Source organism: Erinaceus europaeus, chromosome 8 (assembly GCF_950295315.1).
Source record: "Erinaceus europaeus chromosome 8, mEriEur2.1, whole genome shotgun sequence".
In the NCBI taxonomy this organism is placed as follows: domain Eukaryota; kingdom Metazoa; phylum Chordata; class Mammalia; order Eulipotyphla; family Erinaceidae; genus Erinaceus; species Erinaceus europaeus.
Genome location: NC_080169.1, coordinates 6,223,060 through 6,240,953, shown reverse-complemented (window position 1 = coordinate 6,240,953; position 17,894 = coordinate 6,223,060). Strand labels below are relative to the sequence as shown.

Sequence of the window (17,894 nt, the reverse complement as noted above, 5' to 3'; positions counted from 1 at the left end):
CAGACAGTAAGCAAAGATCTTCTGAGGTGCAGTACTTGTTTACCAGCAATCTCCATACCCAAAAAGGTGTGGCTAATTCTAGTTATTCTAAGTAGTAATGTGGTCCCTGGTGCCATTTCCAGTTCAGTGAGTGTCAAACTCAGTAACACCCATGATACACAGGCAGTACTGTTTCCGAAGAAAGTGGATAAGAAAGAAGTTAAAACCCCCAAATCACTCCACACATTAGCAGAGCTGAATTCTCTTACTGATTTACGAGAATCTTGCTGTTTCAACTGAGAAAAAAAAAAACCTGAAAACTATCAATCTGATATGAAGTGGCATTCTTAAGATACTGTCAATATTTATTTTTTAGTTTCAGGGTTTTTTTTTTATTATTATTAACCAGAGTATTGACCAACTCTGGCTTTTGGTGGTGCAGAGGATTAAACCTGGGACTTTGGAGTCTCATACATGAGAGTCTCTTTGCATAAGTATTATGCTAATTACCCCTACCCTCAATTAAGATTTAGTTTTCTTTCTTTCATTTTTTTATTATTGGATAGAGACAGAGAGAAATTGAGAGGAAGGGGGAGATAGGGAGAGAGACAGAGAGACACCTGCAACCCTACTTCACCACTCATGAAGACTTCCCCCTGCAGGTGGGGATCAAGGGTTTGAACCTGGGTCCTTGTGCACTGTAATGTGAGAACTTAACCAGGTGCGCCACCACCTGTCCCTCTTTAATTAAGATCTTGTAGAAAGATTTTCTGATAATATTTGGAATCAGCTCAATAACGGTTGCTCCATTTTGTAGAACAGTAACTCAGCTTGGACACTGTGAAATGTGCAAGCAAATTTAGCTATGGATGAAATACAATAGTATTTACTGAGAACCATCACATTCATGCCACCAGACCACACGCTTGTGAACAGGTCGAAAGCAGTAACCTAGAGTACAGGGGACACGTCCTAGCCCCTAAGAATCGCTACACTATAGAACAAGGATCTGTACCTTCAACATACACCGTCATATATACAGCAGCACAGTCTATAAATTCAAGGAGTCAAGGAAATAGGCCCTCTAGAGAGAACATGACACTTGACATGATTGGGACTCTGTGTCAGCAATCATGACTTGTGTTGGGAAGCACGGCTGCAAGCTATGCCTAAGTGATAGCCCACTGAGTGCACTCACCACCTCATTCTGTGGACGAATGATGAGAAAAGGAAATGAACATTTGTTAAGTAGTATCACTTTCACCCATCTAATCTGAAAGTAACTGTATCAAAATTTGCCGATGCATCTGTTTCTTCCATTTCTCTCTCTGGGAGCAGCCCTGAATATGTTCATATGTTTCATTTCTAAAACATCCAGGTGGCATTTTGATGTTCTTATTGTAATTCTTTATTTGTCCCTAGCCCCATAGGACAATAATTATATTGACACCTGGCTCTACCCCAATTGTGTGCTTTCAGACATTATTTTTTTCAGTCTTTTTTAATAAAATTTCTCTTAATTTCTTATTATCTTGATTTATTGGACAGAGACAGCTAGAAATCAAGAAGGAAAGGGGAGTCAGAGAGGGAGAGAGACAGAGAGACACCTGCAGCAGTGCTTCACCACTCACATAGCTTTCCCCCTGCAGGTGGGGCTACAGGTGGGGTCCTTGTGTATTGTAACAGGCGAGCTCAACTAGGTGCACCACCACCGTGTCTTGGTATTGTTTGTTTTTTTTTTTGAGGGGCATTTTTTTTATTTAAAAAAGAGACATTAACAAAACCAGAGAATAAGAGGGGTACAATTCCGCACAATTCCCATAACCCGATCTCCATATCCCATCCCCTCCCCTGATAGCCTTCCCATTCTCTATCTCTCTGGGAGTATGGATCCAGGGTCTTTTTTTTTCCTAAAGGGAGAACAGATATACTTGGTACTCACTTAGGATAACAATCATAGTGGTCCCCTAGCTAGTCCAGACATTAGTGTACAGAGATGATGGTACATGTATGTGAGCATGTGTGCTTTAAGGTACATATTATAAGATAGACAGCTATATACACACATATATGTGTAATGTTTTATGATAAAGTTGCAGAAATGAAATATCAGGACTGCACACAGCCTTAGAAGTCATTTCATGCAAAAGTACCTTTTTTTCTAGTGACTTTTTTTTTCTTCATCTTATTGCCTGGTTAGTGATTTACTGTCCAGTTGTTGACATAGGGGCATATCAAAACCCCAAGACCCCTGTCACACCCTCCCAGCCCCTCAGTCCCCAGAGTCTTCTGCTTTGCTGCAGAGCACCTTCCCTAGTCCAAGTTTCACTTTGTGTTTCCCATTTCAGGTCTTGTTTATTAAGTTCCACTCATAAGTGAGGTCGCCTGGTATTTGCCCTTTTCTTTCTGACTCAGCTCACTTAGCAGAATGCCTTGAGGCTCTAGCCGAGATGAAGCAAAGGAGATCGCTGAGTAGTGCTTTCTATTGTGGTTATGAACCACAGCTTGCTTAGTCCCTTGTGGGACTACTGACTATTTTTTCTTTTAAATAAGGTCTTTAGCAAGAATATTCACTGGACATACTCATGGAAAGCAAAGCAAGCTAAATAAAAATTTATAAAAGCGAACGCTGGGTGTTTCGTCTTCTAGTAAAAGGTCTACTAGGCTGCATTCTTTGTATGCATAATGACAGAGAAGGCGGGAATAAAGGGGAGCCAAAATCACAAGACAAACCTAGTAGGAAGTAGAAATCTGGCAGTGGGGCCAGGTGGTGGCGCACTTGGTCCAGTGCACACATTACAGTGTACAAGGACCGGGGTTCAAGCCCCTGGTCCCCACCTGCAGCGGGAAAGCTTCATGAGTGGTGACGCAGTGCTGCAGGTGTCTTTTTTTTTTTTCTCTCTCTCTCCCCCCCTCTCTATTTCTGGCTGTTTCTATCCAATAAATAAAGATAATTTTTAAAAAAAATTTAAAAGAAACTCAAAAAAAATATGACACTGAGACTTTGACTGATATATATAAATATGATGTGCAAAAAAAAATAGTCTTTGCAAGGGTAAATAAGGAGGTAAGATAATAGTAAGGTTTCACCTACTTACTCCTTTTTTTCCCTGCCAAATTGGGTTCACTAAAGATTTTATTACCAAGTACAAGCATCAGGACTACCTTAACTGTCCTGGATTTTAGAATTTCCTTTTTTCCAAATTAAGAAAATAAACACGTGCACAACAGGGGCCAGGCAGTGGTGTACCTGGTAGAGCACACATCACAGTACTCAAGGACCCAGGTTCAAACACCCATCTGCAAGGGGGAAGCTTCATGAGCAGTGGAACAGTACTGCAGTTCTCTCTCCCTCTCTCTCTCCCCTCTCAACTTCTGTCCAATCCAAAATAAATACTATTTTAAGTGCACAACAAGAAATTATGTATTGTAATTTTATAGCTTGGCTGTCAGTTTTCACAGAAAGCAGAGAAAGCAGAGAAAGGCCAGTAGTCACTTCTGTTGTGACAATGAGATGCATTGTGATGTAAAGAACACAAATAAAACTGAATGTTAAAGGGAATTAGAGAGTTAAGTTTGGTGTCATTTTCTGGATGGAACTAATTTCCCTCCATTTTAAATTGCTGAGAGATGACTAAAATAATATAGGCTAGTATAGACTGCAGGAACTTCAATAAGCTCTGCATTAAACAGGCATAGACAGGAATCTCAGTCTGATAAAGAGGGCCTACCTGGGAGCTCCTTGAATGGTGAAGGCCTTGTCTGCATGCTGGTCACCCAATTTTGTCATCACTTCAAACAGTTTGTGGCAAAGCTAGGGAATCAAGGTCCGTTTATCGATTAGCTGCAACTCATTCAGTTCAGACTATGATCCCAGGGAAAGAAACTTCTGATTTAACAAGTATGGGTCATATGAGAGTATAGGTGGTCTCAGGATGATTTAAATTCTGCATGTGATCCAGTTGGTAAGATGTCTGCTTTGAAGACGTGATGGTGGTGGGTTTGATCAATGGGACCACACGAGAGCAGCCAAGACAAAACAAGTAGAACTTCATGCATCATGAAACAGTCTTCTACACTCTGTGTGCTTGCCTGTGGGCACCTCTGTGGCTCTGTCAATTTCTCTCTCTCCTTTTATCTCTCTCTCTCTCAAAAAAAAAAAAACATTAAAAGTTTGCACTAGGAAGGTGAGACAAAGATAGAGTACATGGGTGAGACTCTGAGTTTGATCTCTATCTAGCACTGTGCTAAAAATAGAGCAGTGATAGATACAATTCACAAATCAACTAGAATAATGAATTATTTTTATTAACTAGGCCCTAGAAGAGAAAGCAAAAAAACTATACCTATTGTTTACATGTACTTTACTGTTCAAAATGCCATCTAACCAGCCCGTGAAACTAAGAAAATAACAGTTAACAATAAAAGTGCTGATATAACTGAACTAAGAAGATAGAAGGTGACAACAAAACTACTGATTGATCAGAATTTTGAGACCAGTTTTTGCTCACACTGACTTATCATTTTGAACACCACCTGTAAGAACTGGCAGGCAGGAAAAAAAAAGATTATAAGAGAGTGACAATGAAGAAGACAGAAATGGAAGCAAGTGCTAACACGTCAGAATGTTTTATATGCCTTCAAACAACATCTCTAGAAGATATCTAGAACTTGTGGGCACTACAAAAAAATATAAATACTACTGAGAGAATAATAAAACACTATTGAAGTAAACATTCAAGACAATGAGTTATTTGCACCATGTCATGTCACTTTATCTCCTTTCAAAATAAATGCTCATTGGCTTTATCATCTATAGGTAAAAATAATCATGACTACTCACCACTGCAATTTCCTTATGAAACTTGGCCTCAAGGCTAGAGACATTTTTGAAAGTATTGACATAAAATCCAACGCGTCTACCAGGTACAGATAAAAAAGAGGAAATAAAATGAAAGAGCCCATCAGAAAAACCTGTATTTCTTGCCTTTGTTTTTTCAACTGTAAGATTGATATTTATTGGCAGTATTTGAAATATTTTCACATTTTATTACATTAAAATTTTTTATGCTTAAATTTTGTTAATTTCAGAAAGATAATTTAAAAACAGAAGATGTGAAAAACTAGTTCAATGGCAATGAAACACATTTCTCTATAATACTTTTAAATAATACTAATCTCAATAAAATACTTAACAAAAGTATGCCTTGTCTTTCATATCTGGTAGTAAATAAAATAACATTCTTGTGTATTGCATCAAAGCAAAGTACTCTGGGGAGAGAGAGGAAAGGTGGAAAGGAAAAGTCTATTATATAACGAAATTGTGTGCATATGTCAATTATTGCACTGCGAAGCATTAACCCCTCAATAAAAAAATTAACAAAGATAAAAATAACATTCTTATGTCACAGACCTCAAGCTCTCCTAGAGTGTAGTTAACACTCTAAGTCAGTAAGTCTCAAATTTTAGTATGCATTAGAATTATCTAGAAGTTTGTTTTTGAATCAGTATGTCTAAGGTGGGGACTAAAATTTTTCATTTCTAACATGTTAGGTGTTGCTGAGTCTACTGTTCAAAGTTAGAGCTCTTGGGATCACTGATGTCAGGATTTGTTTGTGTAGATATGCATCCTTTAGAAGTTCTGAGATAAAGAGAAGGATATCTATTATTTTCATAATATATAAATGTCCCAGTTTGAGTAGCATATATTTGGATTCCGAAGTTTATTTGTAAAGGCAAAAAAAAAAAAAAGTCCACAAGTCAATTAAAGTTCTTCAACTGAAATACTAAGGTGCTATTGTTGGGGGCGGGAGGAGGCAAGCTGTCACTCAAAATAATTGAGACACGTTGTGCAGCAAAGTCAGAAAGTTCTGGGGAGACAAGATTTCCATGACATGAGTAAAATCCCTTCGATCATCGTTTTTAGGTCACTAGTAGTGAAACTATCTGCCAGGTGTCATTTCAGCTCAGTATCTCCAGTGTAAGTTACTCTGTCCTTAAAAGAAGGCTTTTAAATTCTGCATCAATTCACCTGTTCTAGCCACCTGAGAAATTTCTACTTTGATTTCATTCATGTTTCAGTGACATCCTCAAAAATAAGTCCCAAATCTTGGTTGGTTAATCAGATTTCAAAATCTCAATAAAGAAAAAATACGGACTTATCGTCCAGAAGCCTTAAGTCAGTCTAGTAAATGAAATAATTATATAACCAGGAGTTTCATAATTTTGTTGGGGAATAAGAAAGTGCCTGCACAGAGCAGGTAATTTAAACAGTGAGGTCAAAACAGAAACAGAGCAGTGGTGTCTAAGCTGTTTCTTCTGTTGCATGGGATTTCAATAAACAGAGGGAGGTAGGGCTGCATCATCAGTAATACCAACAGAGTGGTAGGTTAGAAACTTTGTATATTCTCTCATTTAACTCTGGAAATCACCCCGGAGGCAGTAATATTAATTTCACAGAGAAGGATTAATTGGATGGTCAAGGTGGTGAACAAAAAAAAAAGGGAAGAAAGTACAAGAAAGACGAAAGAAAGAAAGAAAGGAAGGAAGGAAGGAAGGAAGGAAGGAAGGAAGGAAGGAAGAGGGAGAGAAAGAAAGAGAGAGAGAGAGAGAAAGGAAGGGAAGAAGGAAAAGAAAGGATTCGACTTAAATAGAAGGTGGAGGCTTATGGGAGGTTCCTGTAGCTGAAGTTGTTGGTAGGCATTGTTTTATGTGCTTATTTTTTCAATGAGCTAAACAAAAGCCCAGTGAAGATCTATGAAGTCAAGCTTTGGGACAGCTTCCCTGGGAACAAATTTCGTGCATCTAAATGCTGTGGAAAAAGCAAAGACAATAGAAGCTGGTATGTGCCGAGCTGTCCCATTCCCATGAGGGTTGGCGCCTTAGCGGCTCTCAATGTGAATGTGAATTTACATCAAACGTCTGTAGATCAGACAGATAAAAAACTAAATTTCACTGGTATTTCAAATTATACTCTTAATAAAAATTGGCTAAACGCTTTTTTCTTTTTAGTGCTCACTTGTCATCTTTCCTTTTGTGAGTCACCTATTCATTTCATTCACTTCTTATTTATTATGAGACTTTATGTAAAGGATATTAGGAAGTAGATAAATTACAAAAGCCAAGAATTCACATTCTTCTATTTCTTGCTTTCTACCTCAACGTATCACCTGCATACAATCAAGACAGTTAACCGCTGCCTGGTTGGTTTCCTTTATTATGGAGAACGCAGATAATTAAAACTAATGAGCTTGGGGAAAAATAATAGTAACCAAAATGACTCTTGACTCTGAGATAACCATGATAGTTATCAAAGGGACAGATCAGGAAGATGTGAAGATAGGTAGGAGATTTTGCTTGGTGTGGTGGTGTACAGGAACTGTGGGTTTGGGGTGTGGTGAGCTGTACACACACGGGTGTGGAACTGTACTCTTAACACCTTACAGGATCGTAAATCAATGCTAAATCGATAAAGATGTTATCAATGAAAAATAAAAGAAGATGAAGGTTTAGTGAACAATATAGGAATGAAATCCAAGGTAATAGGACAGGGGCTAACATTATAGGTCTGGCAGATTCCATGAGCTCCTGGGAAAAGGGAAGTTCTGCTAGGAGAGAAAATGAGTTTCCTCTCACATTTCCTGAGAAAGGATGATTCTCCTAGTGTATGTGATTGAGCTATATATTTCTACTTAAGAAAAATATTGAGGTTTAAAACTGTGCCTCAATATGGTAGCTGCTGGCCACACTAGCCATATTCCAAATGTTCAGTGGTCAATCACATGTGGAAATATTAGACAAATTCAATGATAGAACACTTTCAAATATATATCTATTTATTTATTATTGGATAGAGACAGAGAGAAATTGAGAGGGGAGGGGAGATAGAGAAGGAGGGAGACAGACACCTGCAGCCCTGCTTCACTACTCGTGAAGCTTTCCCCCTGCAGGTGGGGACCAGGGGCTTGAACCTGGGTCCTTGCGCACTGTAATGTGTGCGCTTAACCAGGTGCGCCACTGACTGGCCGTAGAACACTTTCATTCAACAACACCAAATCATCACAATGAAGACAGAAGGAAGGCTATTAAGTGTTCCTGAACTTCTACAAGGGATGCAAAAAGCCTGCGTGGAAACACCTTTACCTGGACCATAAGGATGGCAATTCTTCTTGTAAGTCGACATTAAACTCTTCAAACACCTTCTGTGCTTTCTGAAATTCCTCTTCTGCCTAGAAATGACACATTACATGTGGTCACGGTGAAGAAAATCAGATAAATATATGTCACTTTTATACACAACAAAATAATATATTATAAAATAGAAATAGCTATCTGGAATATTGAATATATATTTTAGGAGGATAAGAATTTGATTAGAATCTTAATCAAATAGTAATTTTAATTCTTTTGTCATCCCTGGGCTTTCCCACTCTGAGACAAGAACCTAATTTTTTTTCAGGTAGAAAGACCTGAATGACAGAAAGACAGACATACACACACACACACACAAACATACACACAGAGAGAGAGAGAGACCGAGACCATAACAGCAAAGCTTCCCCCATTGTGGTGAGGGCTGGACTACAGTATGTGTCATGCACATAAGAAAGTAGGCATACTTTCCAGCTGAACTATCTTGTTGGCCCCATATCATTCTTTTTCAAAGAAAGATAAATATCAGGGTGGGCTGGTGGTGCACCTGATTGAGTGCATACATTATAATGTTCAAGGATCCAGGTTCAAGCCTCTGGTCCCTACCTGTAGGGGGAAAGCTTTGTGAGTGGTGAAGCAGTGCTGCAAATGTCTCTTTGTCTCTCTCCCTCTCTATTTCCCCCTTTCCTCTTGATGTTTGGCTGTCTCTAATAAATAAATAAATAAATATAATAACAATCTTAAAAATGAATATGAATATCTTATTAAAACTGGGAAACTGAATTGACTGCAATGATTACTCTCCCATTCTATGGAGAATTTATTTATTCTGTAAAGTGTTTAGACTAAGTGTGAAGTGTGATGCACCTGCCTGAATGCACATGTTAGGACGTGCAAGGACCTGGGTTTAATCCTCTGGTCCCCACTTGAAGGATCAAAGCTTCATGAACAGCTGCAGGTGTATTTCTGTCTCCTTTCAACCTTCCCCTTCCCTCTTGATTTCTCACAGCCTCTATGCAATAAGTAATAAATTAATAAAAAATATTTTAATGCATTCATTACTTATTGCAAATACTATGTTCTGAATACTAGACAAGAATGCTTCCTCCAGTAAATTCCAGGTCTAGGGATAAAATAATCACAAGATAAAGCTTCTAGAACATGTCATAGTCAGATGGTGTAGAGAACAAAGAAAATGATCTCTTAAACAGAATCCTGAAGAAACAGCAAGTGCTTGTATAAGAACAGAATATGAAATGCATTATAATAAGTAATTATGGTATTCCTTGGGTTTGAATTCTATCCTTCAACCAAGTGAACTTATCAGACTGCTTTTATCTGAGCCATTTTATATGACTCATACTAAAGAAGGAGGATGCATATCAAATGTTGACATTGTGCCTGGCATCTATGTTGTCTCACCAGAAGAAACGAGGTTATTTTGACTTCTTGGGAATTGATGTGTCATACAGACTCAGGACGTATGAATGCAGTAGAGGAAAAGAAGACTTAAAAGTTATTGAGAATGAACAGTTACATTGTAACCAAACCCTAAAGGTCCCATATGCTGTGCTGAGGAATTTACACTTTTTCTAAAGGCAGCAGGAGCTCTTAAAAGACATCGTCTTCCCCTCCTCTCTCCATTTCTCTCTGTCCTATCCAACAACGACGACAACAACAATAATAACTACAACAATAAAAAACCAACAAGGGAATAAATGAATAAATAAAATAAAATATTAAAAAAAAAAAAAAAAGACATCCAGTTGAGTGTGCATGTTACCATGCTCAAGGACCCGGGTTCAAGCCTATGGGAGAGGTCAGTTGGGGAAGCTTCACGAGTGGTGAAACAGGTCTGCAAGTATCTCTCTTTTTCTCTCCTTTTCTATCTCCCCCTCACCTCTCAATTTCTTTTTACCTTATCTAATAAAACAAAGGAAAGAGGGGGAAGAGAGAAAGAAAGAAAGAAAAAAGAAAGAAAGAGAAAGTGAAAGAGGAGAAAGAGAGAAAGGAAGAAAAAAGGAGGGAAGGAAGGAAAGAAGGAAAAAGGGAGCAAGGAAGGAAAGAAGGAAGGAAGGAAGGAAGGAAGGACATAAACAGTGGAGATATATATGTAGATGAGGGACAGGGAAAGCCTATTCATGTGGCAATTTACAGACAGGAAAGAAGAAACAAAACAAATAGGGGTGGTGAGAAGGTGTCATCAGTTAGCTGTTCTCGATCAATGCCACACTCAGTAAAATTTACTGAGACAGGTTTCCTCATAGAAAGTGGATCTAGCACATGTCTGTATTCTCAATAAGAAGTTATGTTTGAGACTATCAAGTTTTGTTTGAGATTTATTTCCTGTCTGACTCTACGTGTTAGCTATCATATGCAGAGCATAACCACGGGAAGAAGGGCAGGAGCGCTTTTTATTACTAATTCTGCAGTACCGTCAGACAGTAAAATTTATTGTGACCTAAGACAAAATGAGTAGGACAACTAGCAAATGATGCCACTCATAGATGAAACCTAAGAAGTAAACAGTAAGGGGAAACACAAGGTAAAAACTTAAGTGTGCCGTACTGACCAAAGCAAAGGACTCTGGGGAAGGGAAGAAAGGGGGATGGAATGGAGGGGCTCTGGACTCCTGGGGTTTGATGGAGGGAAAGGATCTAAGTTGAGGGAGACAGTGTCTTGCAAACACTCTCTATGAGGAGATGAGAGGATCTACCTGTGTGCCAACAATTGCACTTTAAACCACTATCCTCCTCAATAAAGTGGGAACAGGTATTTTGGTCACAATGTATATATTAGCACTACCTATGTGAATGGCACAGTAAAATTTAAAAAAAAAATAACTGATTTTAATTTAAAATTGTGAAATGCAGCTAACCATGTACTGGCTTAAATTCTGCCCTTATTACCATCCCCTTTACATAGGCAATGTTTAGTTTCTCTAATCAAAGTTGCTGTAGCTCTAGACAGTGATGAGTGTTGTCAACAGTGAGACCAACCCCTACCTTAGAGATCCGACTCTCGTCCTTCCTCTTGGAGCTCTGCAAAGCTTCCAGATGATGCCGGGCACTGTCATAGTCCACCAGCTTCCTGCTGCGCTTTGCAATGCGATTCTGTCCTCAGGGAAATACATGCGCGAAGAAAGAGACATAAGCAGAGATTCTCTTGTTAGCTGCCAAAGTGCTTTCCTTGTCTTGAATCAATAAAGATCTTGACTAGAGGTTGAAATCAATGAAATTTCAGTAGACAAAAAGATCGCCAGAAGTGAGACTACAGTCTTTTAGTCCTTTGTGTGAAAACTATCAGCTAAGCATTCGCCCTTTTCATTGGAAGGCCGATGAGAATAAAAAGAATTTGAGGCCAAAGGCAAGAAAGACTACAGCCTTGGTTGAGAGGAACATGTGACCGTACACACTCTAATAATATCCACTCAAAAATCTTTGATTGTTCAACTTAGGAGTGGTATAAATGTGGGAGTCGGGCGGTAGCGCAGCGGGTTTGCACGTGGCGCGAAGCGCAAGGACCGGCGTAAGGAATAGTATAAATGTGATAGCATTTGGTTATATATTCTAATAACACGAACAACATTTCTATAAAAGCAAATTGACCAGGGTCAGGCGCAGTAGGTTAAGCGCACGTGGCGCAAAGCTCAAGGACCAGTGGAAGGATCCCGATTCCAGCCCCGGCCTCCCCACCTGCAGGGGAGGCGCTTCACAGGCAGTGAAGCAGGTGTCTATCTTTCTCTCCCCCTCTCTGTCTTCCCCTCCTCTCTCCATTTCTTTCTGTCCTATCCAACAACAACGACATCAATAACAACAACAATAATAACCACAACAATGGTAAAACAACCAGGGTAACAAAAGGGAAAAAATGGCCTCCAGGAGCAGTGGGTTCATGGTACAGGCACTGAGCCCAGACAATAATCCTGGAGGCAAAAAAAAAAAAAGTAAACTGACTTCATAAGAAACTGACTTTCCTGGCTGGGAAGACAGCATAAAGTCATTCATCCCCCAGGCACCAAGAGTAGCAGATTCGATCCCCCTCACCATCATAAACCACAAACCAAAGCCTCTGGTTAAAAAGGAGGAGGGGAAAGGAGGGGAGGGGACGTAGAGGGGAGGGGACGGAGGGGGGAGGGGACGGAGGGGGAGGGGAGGAGAGGGGGGAGGGGAGGAGAGAGGAGGAAGGAAGAGAGAGGAGAGGAGAATGGTCCAGGAGGTGGCACAGTGGATAAAGCATTGGATTTTTTTTTTTTAAGATTTTTTAAATTTATTTATGAGAAAGATAGGAGGAGAAAGAACCAGATATCACTCTGGCACATGTGCTGCCGGGGATCGAACTCACGACCTCATGCTTGAAAGTCTAAAGCTTTACCACTGTGCCACCTCCCGGACCACAAAGCATTGGATTCTTAACCATGAGGTCCAGAGTTTGATCCCCGGCAGCACATGTACCAGAGTGATGTCTGGTTCTTTCTCTCCTCCTATCTCTCTCAGGAATAAATAAATAAATTCTTTTAAAAAAGAGAGAGAGAGAAAAGAGAAATTCTATTTCCTTTATTCTTTTTGTTCATTAGAATCACTTGAGGAACTGTGAATACACATATTTTTCCCTAGGCAATTTAGATTCTGATTAGGAAACAGACAATGGGGGCTGGGCAGTGGCACACTAGGTTAAGTGCACAGAGTACAAAGTACAAGGAACACAGCAAGGATCCTGGTTCAAGCCCCCAGCTCCACACCTGCGGGAGGCGGGGTCACTTCACAAGCAGTGAAGCAGGTCTACAGGTGTCTTTCCCCCCCTTCTCTATCTTCCTCTCCCCTCTCAATTTCTCTCTGTCCTGTCTGACAAAAATTGGAGGGAGGCCTCCAGGAGCAGTGGATTCTTAATGCAGCCACCAAGCCCCAGTGATAACCCTGGAGGGAAAAAAAAAAGAAAGAAAGAAATGACTAGGATGAATGTCATGCTGACAATCCACAAAGCCATAATTCTTCCTGATTGTTATCAGAGACTTGTGGACACAGAGCAATAAAACAATCTGAATTCCAAAGTGAGACAAATCCCTCCAAGAAATAGCTACCTTCAGCAGAGTACAGGAAGAGTTATGGCCACATACAAAGGAACACTACACTTTTAGGAAAATTCTTCTTGAGCCTCGACTGGATGATATAAGATTATTTTAGTCCACCTGCATGTTAGCTATTGGGCTCAGGCAAAAATTACTAAAGTCATAGCCCCCTTGGAACATACCTCAAATAGAATTATTAGCTTCTTCCCACCTAAAGACCCCTAATTTCATCTGTTCTAGTCCTACATTTGGGTTCCTGTTTATTAAAGAATTTTTCCTGCTTTATATCTTACCACCTTTCAGCCACCAAATTCCAAATGCTACTATGATGCCATCCAACCTCCCTGAGCAGACGACCTCACCATTGTATCCGGAAGTCTCACTTCTCCAGAGCCCTGCCCCACTAGGGAAAGAAAGAAACAGGCTGGTGGTATGAATCCACCTGCCAACACCTATTTCCCGTGGAGAAGCAATTACAAAGCCAGACCTCCCACCTTCTGCTCCCCATTAAGAATTTTGGTTCATACTCCCAGAGGGATAAAGAATAAAGAAGCTTCCAATGGAGGGGATGGGACATGGAACTTTGGTGGTGGGAACTGTGTGTAATTACACTCCTGTTATCTTACAGTCTTGTGAATCATTATTAAGTCACTAAGAAAAAACTTAAAAAAAAAAGTTTGGGGACTACACAGTCTATTGTAGCACAGATGACAATAAAGTGATCAGTGGCTGCTAAGAGTGGACACTAAGCCCTGTCCATTTCCACAGGCCTCTTTCTCTTACAAAGCAAAAAGGTGAGAGGGCAACAAACCCTCCTCCGCACAGACACCAGGCAAAGATCCACTGCTTCTAGAAATGGACCAGGAAAAAAAAAAATGAGTCTCTTGGAGGAATAGAAACTCCTTTGGACCCTAGCACATACACAAAAATAATGACCATGTGCAAAACAATAAAGGGCAAATCTCTCTTCAGAGGAGAAAGGTATACAATCTTCTTGAAGGTGTCACTCTACTCCCTCACTTTTGGGGGCCTCCCCGTATCTGTGCATGCATCTTTCTCTGTCTGATCTTTGCTTTGCTTCAATAAACACTCTTTTCCCTCAACCTAAAAAAAAAAAATCTTCTTGAGTTCCAGATCTGATTCCTTTAACAAACAGACCTCTGCTTCCACTAGGATAGGGCTGGAGAATTCTGTTAAGTACAGCCAGAGAGATGAGGTTGATTTTGTCCAAGCAAGGCCAGGGAAGAGTAACAGAAAACACAGCCACCCGTGTCCTGGTACAAGCCAAGCTCTTAATCATCAGCAACAGTAGTCACTGGTTAAAAAAAAAAATGGGGAGTCGGGCGGTAGTGCAGCGGGTTAAGCGCACGTGGTGCAAAGCACAAGGACCGGTGTAAGGACCCGGGTTCGAGCCCCCGGCTCCCCACCTGCAGGGGAGTCGCTTCACAGGCGGTGAAGCAGGTCTACAGGTGTCTATCTTTCTCTCCCCCTCTCTGTCTTCCCCTCCTCTCTCCATTTCTCTCTGTCCTATCCAACAATGATGACATCGATAATAACTACAACAATAAAACAACAAGGGCAACAAAAGGGAATAAATAAATTTAAAAAAATGATAATGGGGGCTGGGCAGTGGTGCACTGGGTTAAGCGCACATAGTATAAAGTGCAAGGACCCAAGCAAGGGTCTTGGTTCAAACCCCCGACTCCCCACCTGCAGAAGGGTCACTTCACAGGTGATGAAACAGGTCTGCAGGTGTCTACCTTTCTCTCCCCATCTTCCCCTCCTCTCTCCATTTCTCTCTGTCCTGTCTAACAATAAACAGCAGCAGCAACAACAACAGTAACAGCAAATAATAATAATATTAATAATTATGTAGCCATCCACGGTGAGGAAAACACTTTCAACCCCAACTGATTGCGTTGTTGAAGGTGATGCAATACACCATTTCCTCCATGTGAGACTCTGTAGCCGGTGAACTTTCAGACCCTCTGCAGCCATGAGCAACCTTTACCAGAGCTGATAATCGCTTATCTTATGGGACTAAACTTTTCTAAGCATATTCAGACTTTATGGACCTAGCGTATGCTTAACTCTTGATGGTGATGGCTTACTTTTACCTGTTTCACCCTAATAAACCGCGTATTGTTTAAACCAGTTCCCAGCTCCGCGCAGTGAATCCTTTGACACCTCCGCAGCAGCCCCAACCACCAAACCCCATTTTAAGTTAGTTGACAACACTCTCTGTCACTATTTATTATGTCCGTTTATAAATGAGAACACTTGGTAGTCGTCTTTTCTTTTGAACTAGGAATGGTCGAGGTAGAAGAGAAATTTGGAGTTCTGGTGCATAGTAAAATTTTACCCACATGTCAATGACTGCACTATAAATAATTAGCCATGCATAATAAAAAAATTAAAAAGCAAATAAAGTGAACCACAAGTGTAGTCTAAGATAATGTTTGCTGAACACTAAAGTTTGTGGTATCCCTAACTTAGAAAGTTGTTGTTGGGAAAATTGGGCTGAACCATGCAGAAGAAAGAAACTGAATCACAACATCTCACCACATATGAAAGTAAACTCCAAATGAATCAAGGATTTGGATGTTAGGCCAGAAATTATCCAATACTTAGAGGAAAATATTGATGGAACTCTTTCCATCTAAATTTTATAGGCATCTTCAATGATACAAATCCAACTGCAAGGCAGACTAAAACAAAAATAGACCAATGGGACTACATCTAATTGAAAAGCTTCTTCACAGCAAAAGAAATCACCACCCAGAAAAAGAGACTCCTCACAGAATGGGAGATCTTTGCATGCCATAAATCAGACAAAAAGCTGGTAACCATGGTTGGAAGGACTATTTATGAGACCATCATTCATTTTGGTATATAGACTGTTGTAATGGGGAAAAAAATGACTCCTGTTTCCTTACTGATCTGCTATTTGGGAAATGAAAAAAAAAATCTACGTAAAGGTAGAGTTAATAAAGTTAGCTATAGGTAAAGTTGGACTTTATGCACCAAACATTGTAATCCTTATACATATACCTAATAATAAATTGAAAGATATACTAATTTAATGTTAAATAGTTTAAAATTTCTTTGATTTTCCCCCACTGACTCTATGCAGTAAAGAAACTGATTTATTTTTGCTTTTTTATTTGAGTAATAACTGCAGTTTAGAACTCTGGCACAGTGATGTAAGTGTATGCTTACTTGTTCATGCAGTGTTGCCAAGATAGAAATTAAACTACATTTTACAATAACTGCTCACAGCTGTAGGCCTCTATGGGTTGGTGACAAGCTGGCTCTTACTATAACATTGCTTTCCGATGTCAGCACTACAACATAAAAACCGTTACACTGGGTGCCCTGCCAATCACTGTTGGAAGAGTAAAACATTATTCCCTTATGAATGGTGCACCACAGACCTCATTGATGGGCTGCAGTAAATATTTGGAAATTTGTCGGCGGTTCTAACTACACATGGATTGCTGGTTTTAAAGAGAATCAATTTTAAGGCATATGTCGTATGCCTTAAAATTTTTCCACTCAGTATTCCCAGTCACCAATAATCACTTCCTGCAATAACCCACTCTCTACATAACCACCTCCTTACTAACTTTATGGAGTGCTAAGCTTGTATCCACTGAATAAAGGACACAGAGCAATTTAAGTGCATTCACACACACAAACACACACACCTGCACCTTTTCTATATTGAAAACATCCATCCCACTATTCTTCACCTCCAAATGGTTGCCTCTCCAAGTTACAGACTGCTGTTTCTTCAACAGTTCATGATAGGAAATATTTTCACATTCCCCTACATGGATCATTGTCTGTATACATGTTATATACAGTCTAAACATGGCTTCATAGAAATCAGGAGATTGTTTCAGCTTCTTTTCATGGAGTTCAAAGACCATGACAAATATTTTGCTTCATTTCAGGGCATACAATCAGAATGTATTCTTCCCAATCTCTAATGTATAGAGTATGTATGATTCAGTAACTGTAGGTCACCATTACACAGGAACTCAACCAAATAGTCTAAGAAAAGGACAGCTGAAGTAAAAGTTCTACTAAGTTCTTCATCTTTCTGATAAAGAACAATTTTTTGAGGGAGAGGGGAAAGTATAGTGGTTATGCAAAAATACTTTTATGCTTGGGGTCCTATGTCCCAGGTTTAAGTCCTTGCACCACCATAAGCTAGAGCTGAGCAGTGCTCTGGTCTCTCTTTCTCACCCATTAAAATAAAATAAATAAAATTTATATATAAAAAACAAGATTTTGAAAAGACTAAACAACAATCCATCATGATTTTTTAATCCTCCATTTTATTGGATAGGAGGCAGAGAAATTGAGAGAGGAGGGGGAGATAGAAAGGGAGAGGGGGCAGATATAGCACAGCAAGTTAAGCAGACATGGCACAAAGCGCAGGGACCGGGTAAGGATCCTGGTTCCAACCCCGGCTTCCCACCTGCAGGGGAGTCCCTTCACAGCTGTGAAGCAGGTCTGCAGGTGTCTATCTTTCTCTCCCCCTCCTGTCTCAATTTCTCTCTGTCCTATCCAACAGCAATAATGACAACAGTAAAAACAACAACAATAACAATAACAACAGCAACAAAAATGGGAAAAATGGCCTCCAGGAGCAGAGGATTTATAATGCAGGCACCGAGGCCCAGTGATA

General features: G+C 39.9%; 1 protein-coding gene across 6 annotated transcripts in view; it reads right to left on the bottom strand.

The window, feature by feature from the left end:
- The window catches only part of AMPH (amphiphysin), a 196,504-nt gene that overhangs the window by 59,121 nt on the left and 119,489 nt on the right, over positions 1–17,894 (bottom strand). For all 6 annotated transcript variants that reach the window (XM_060195839.1, XM_060195840.1, XM_060195841.1 and 3 more), the window contains exons 6-9: positions 11,136–11,243; positions 8,122–8,207; positions 4,823–4,898; positions 3,711–3,793 (exon numbers count right to left, since the gene is read on the bottom strand). In XM_060195839.1, the coding sequence (XP_060051822.1) occupies positions 3,711–3,793; positions 4,823–4,898; positions 8,122–8,207; positions 11,136–11,243 (353 nt within the window). The remainder of the gene's footprint in view (positions 1–3,710; positions 3,794–4,822; positions 4,899–8,121; positions 8,208–11,135; positions 11,244–17,894) is intronic.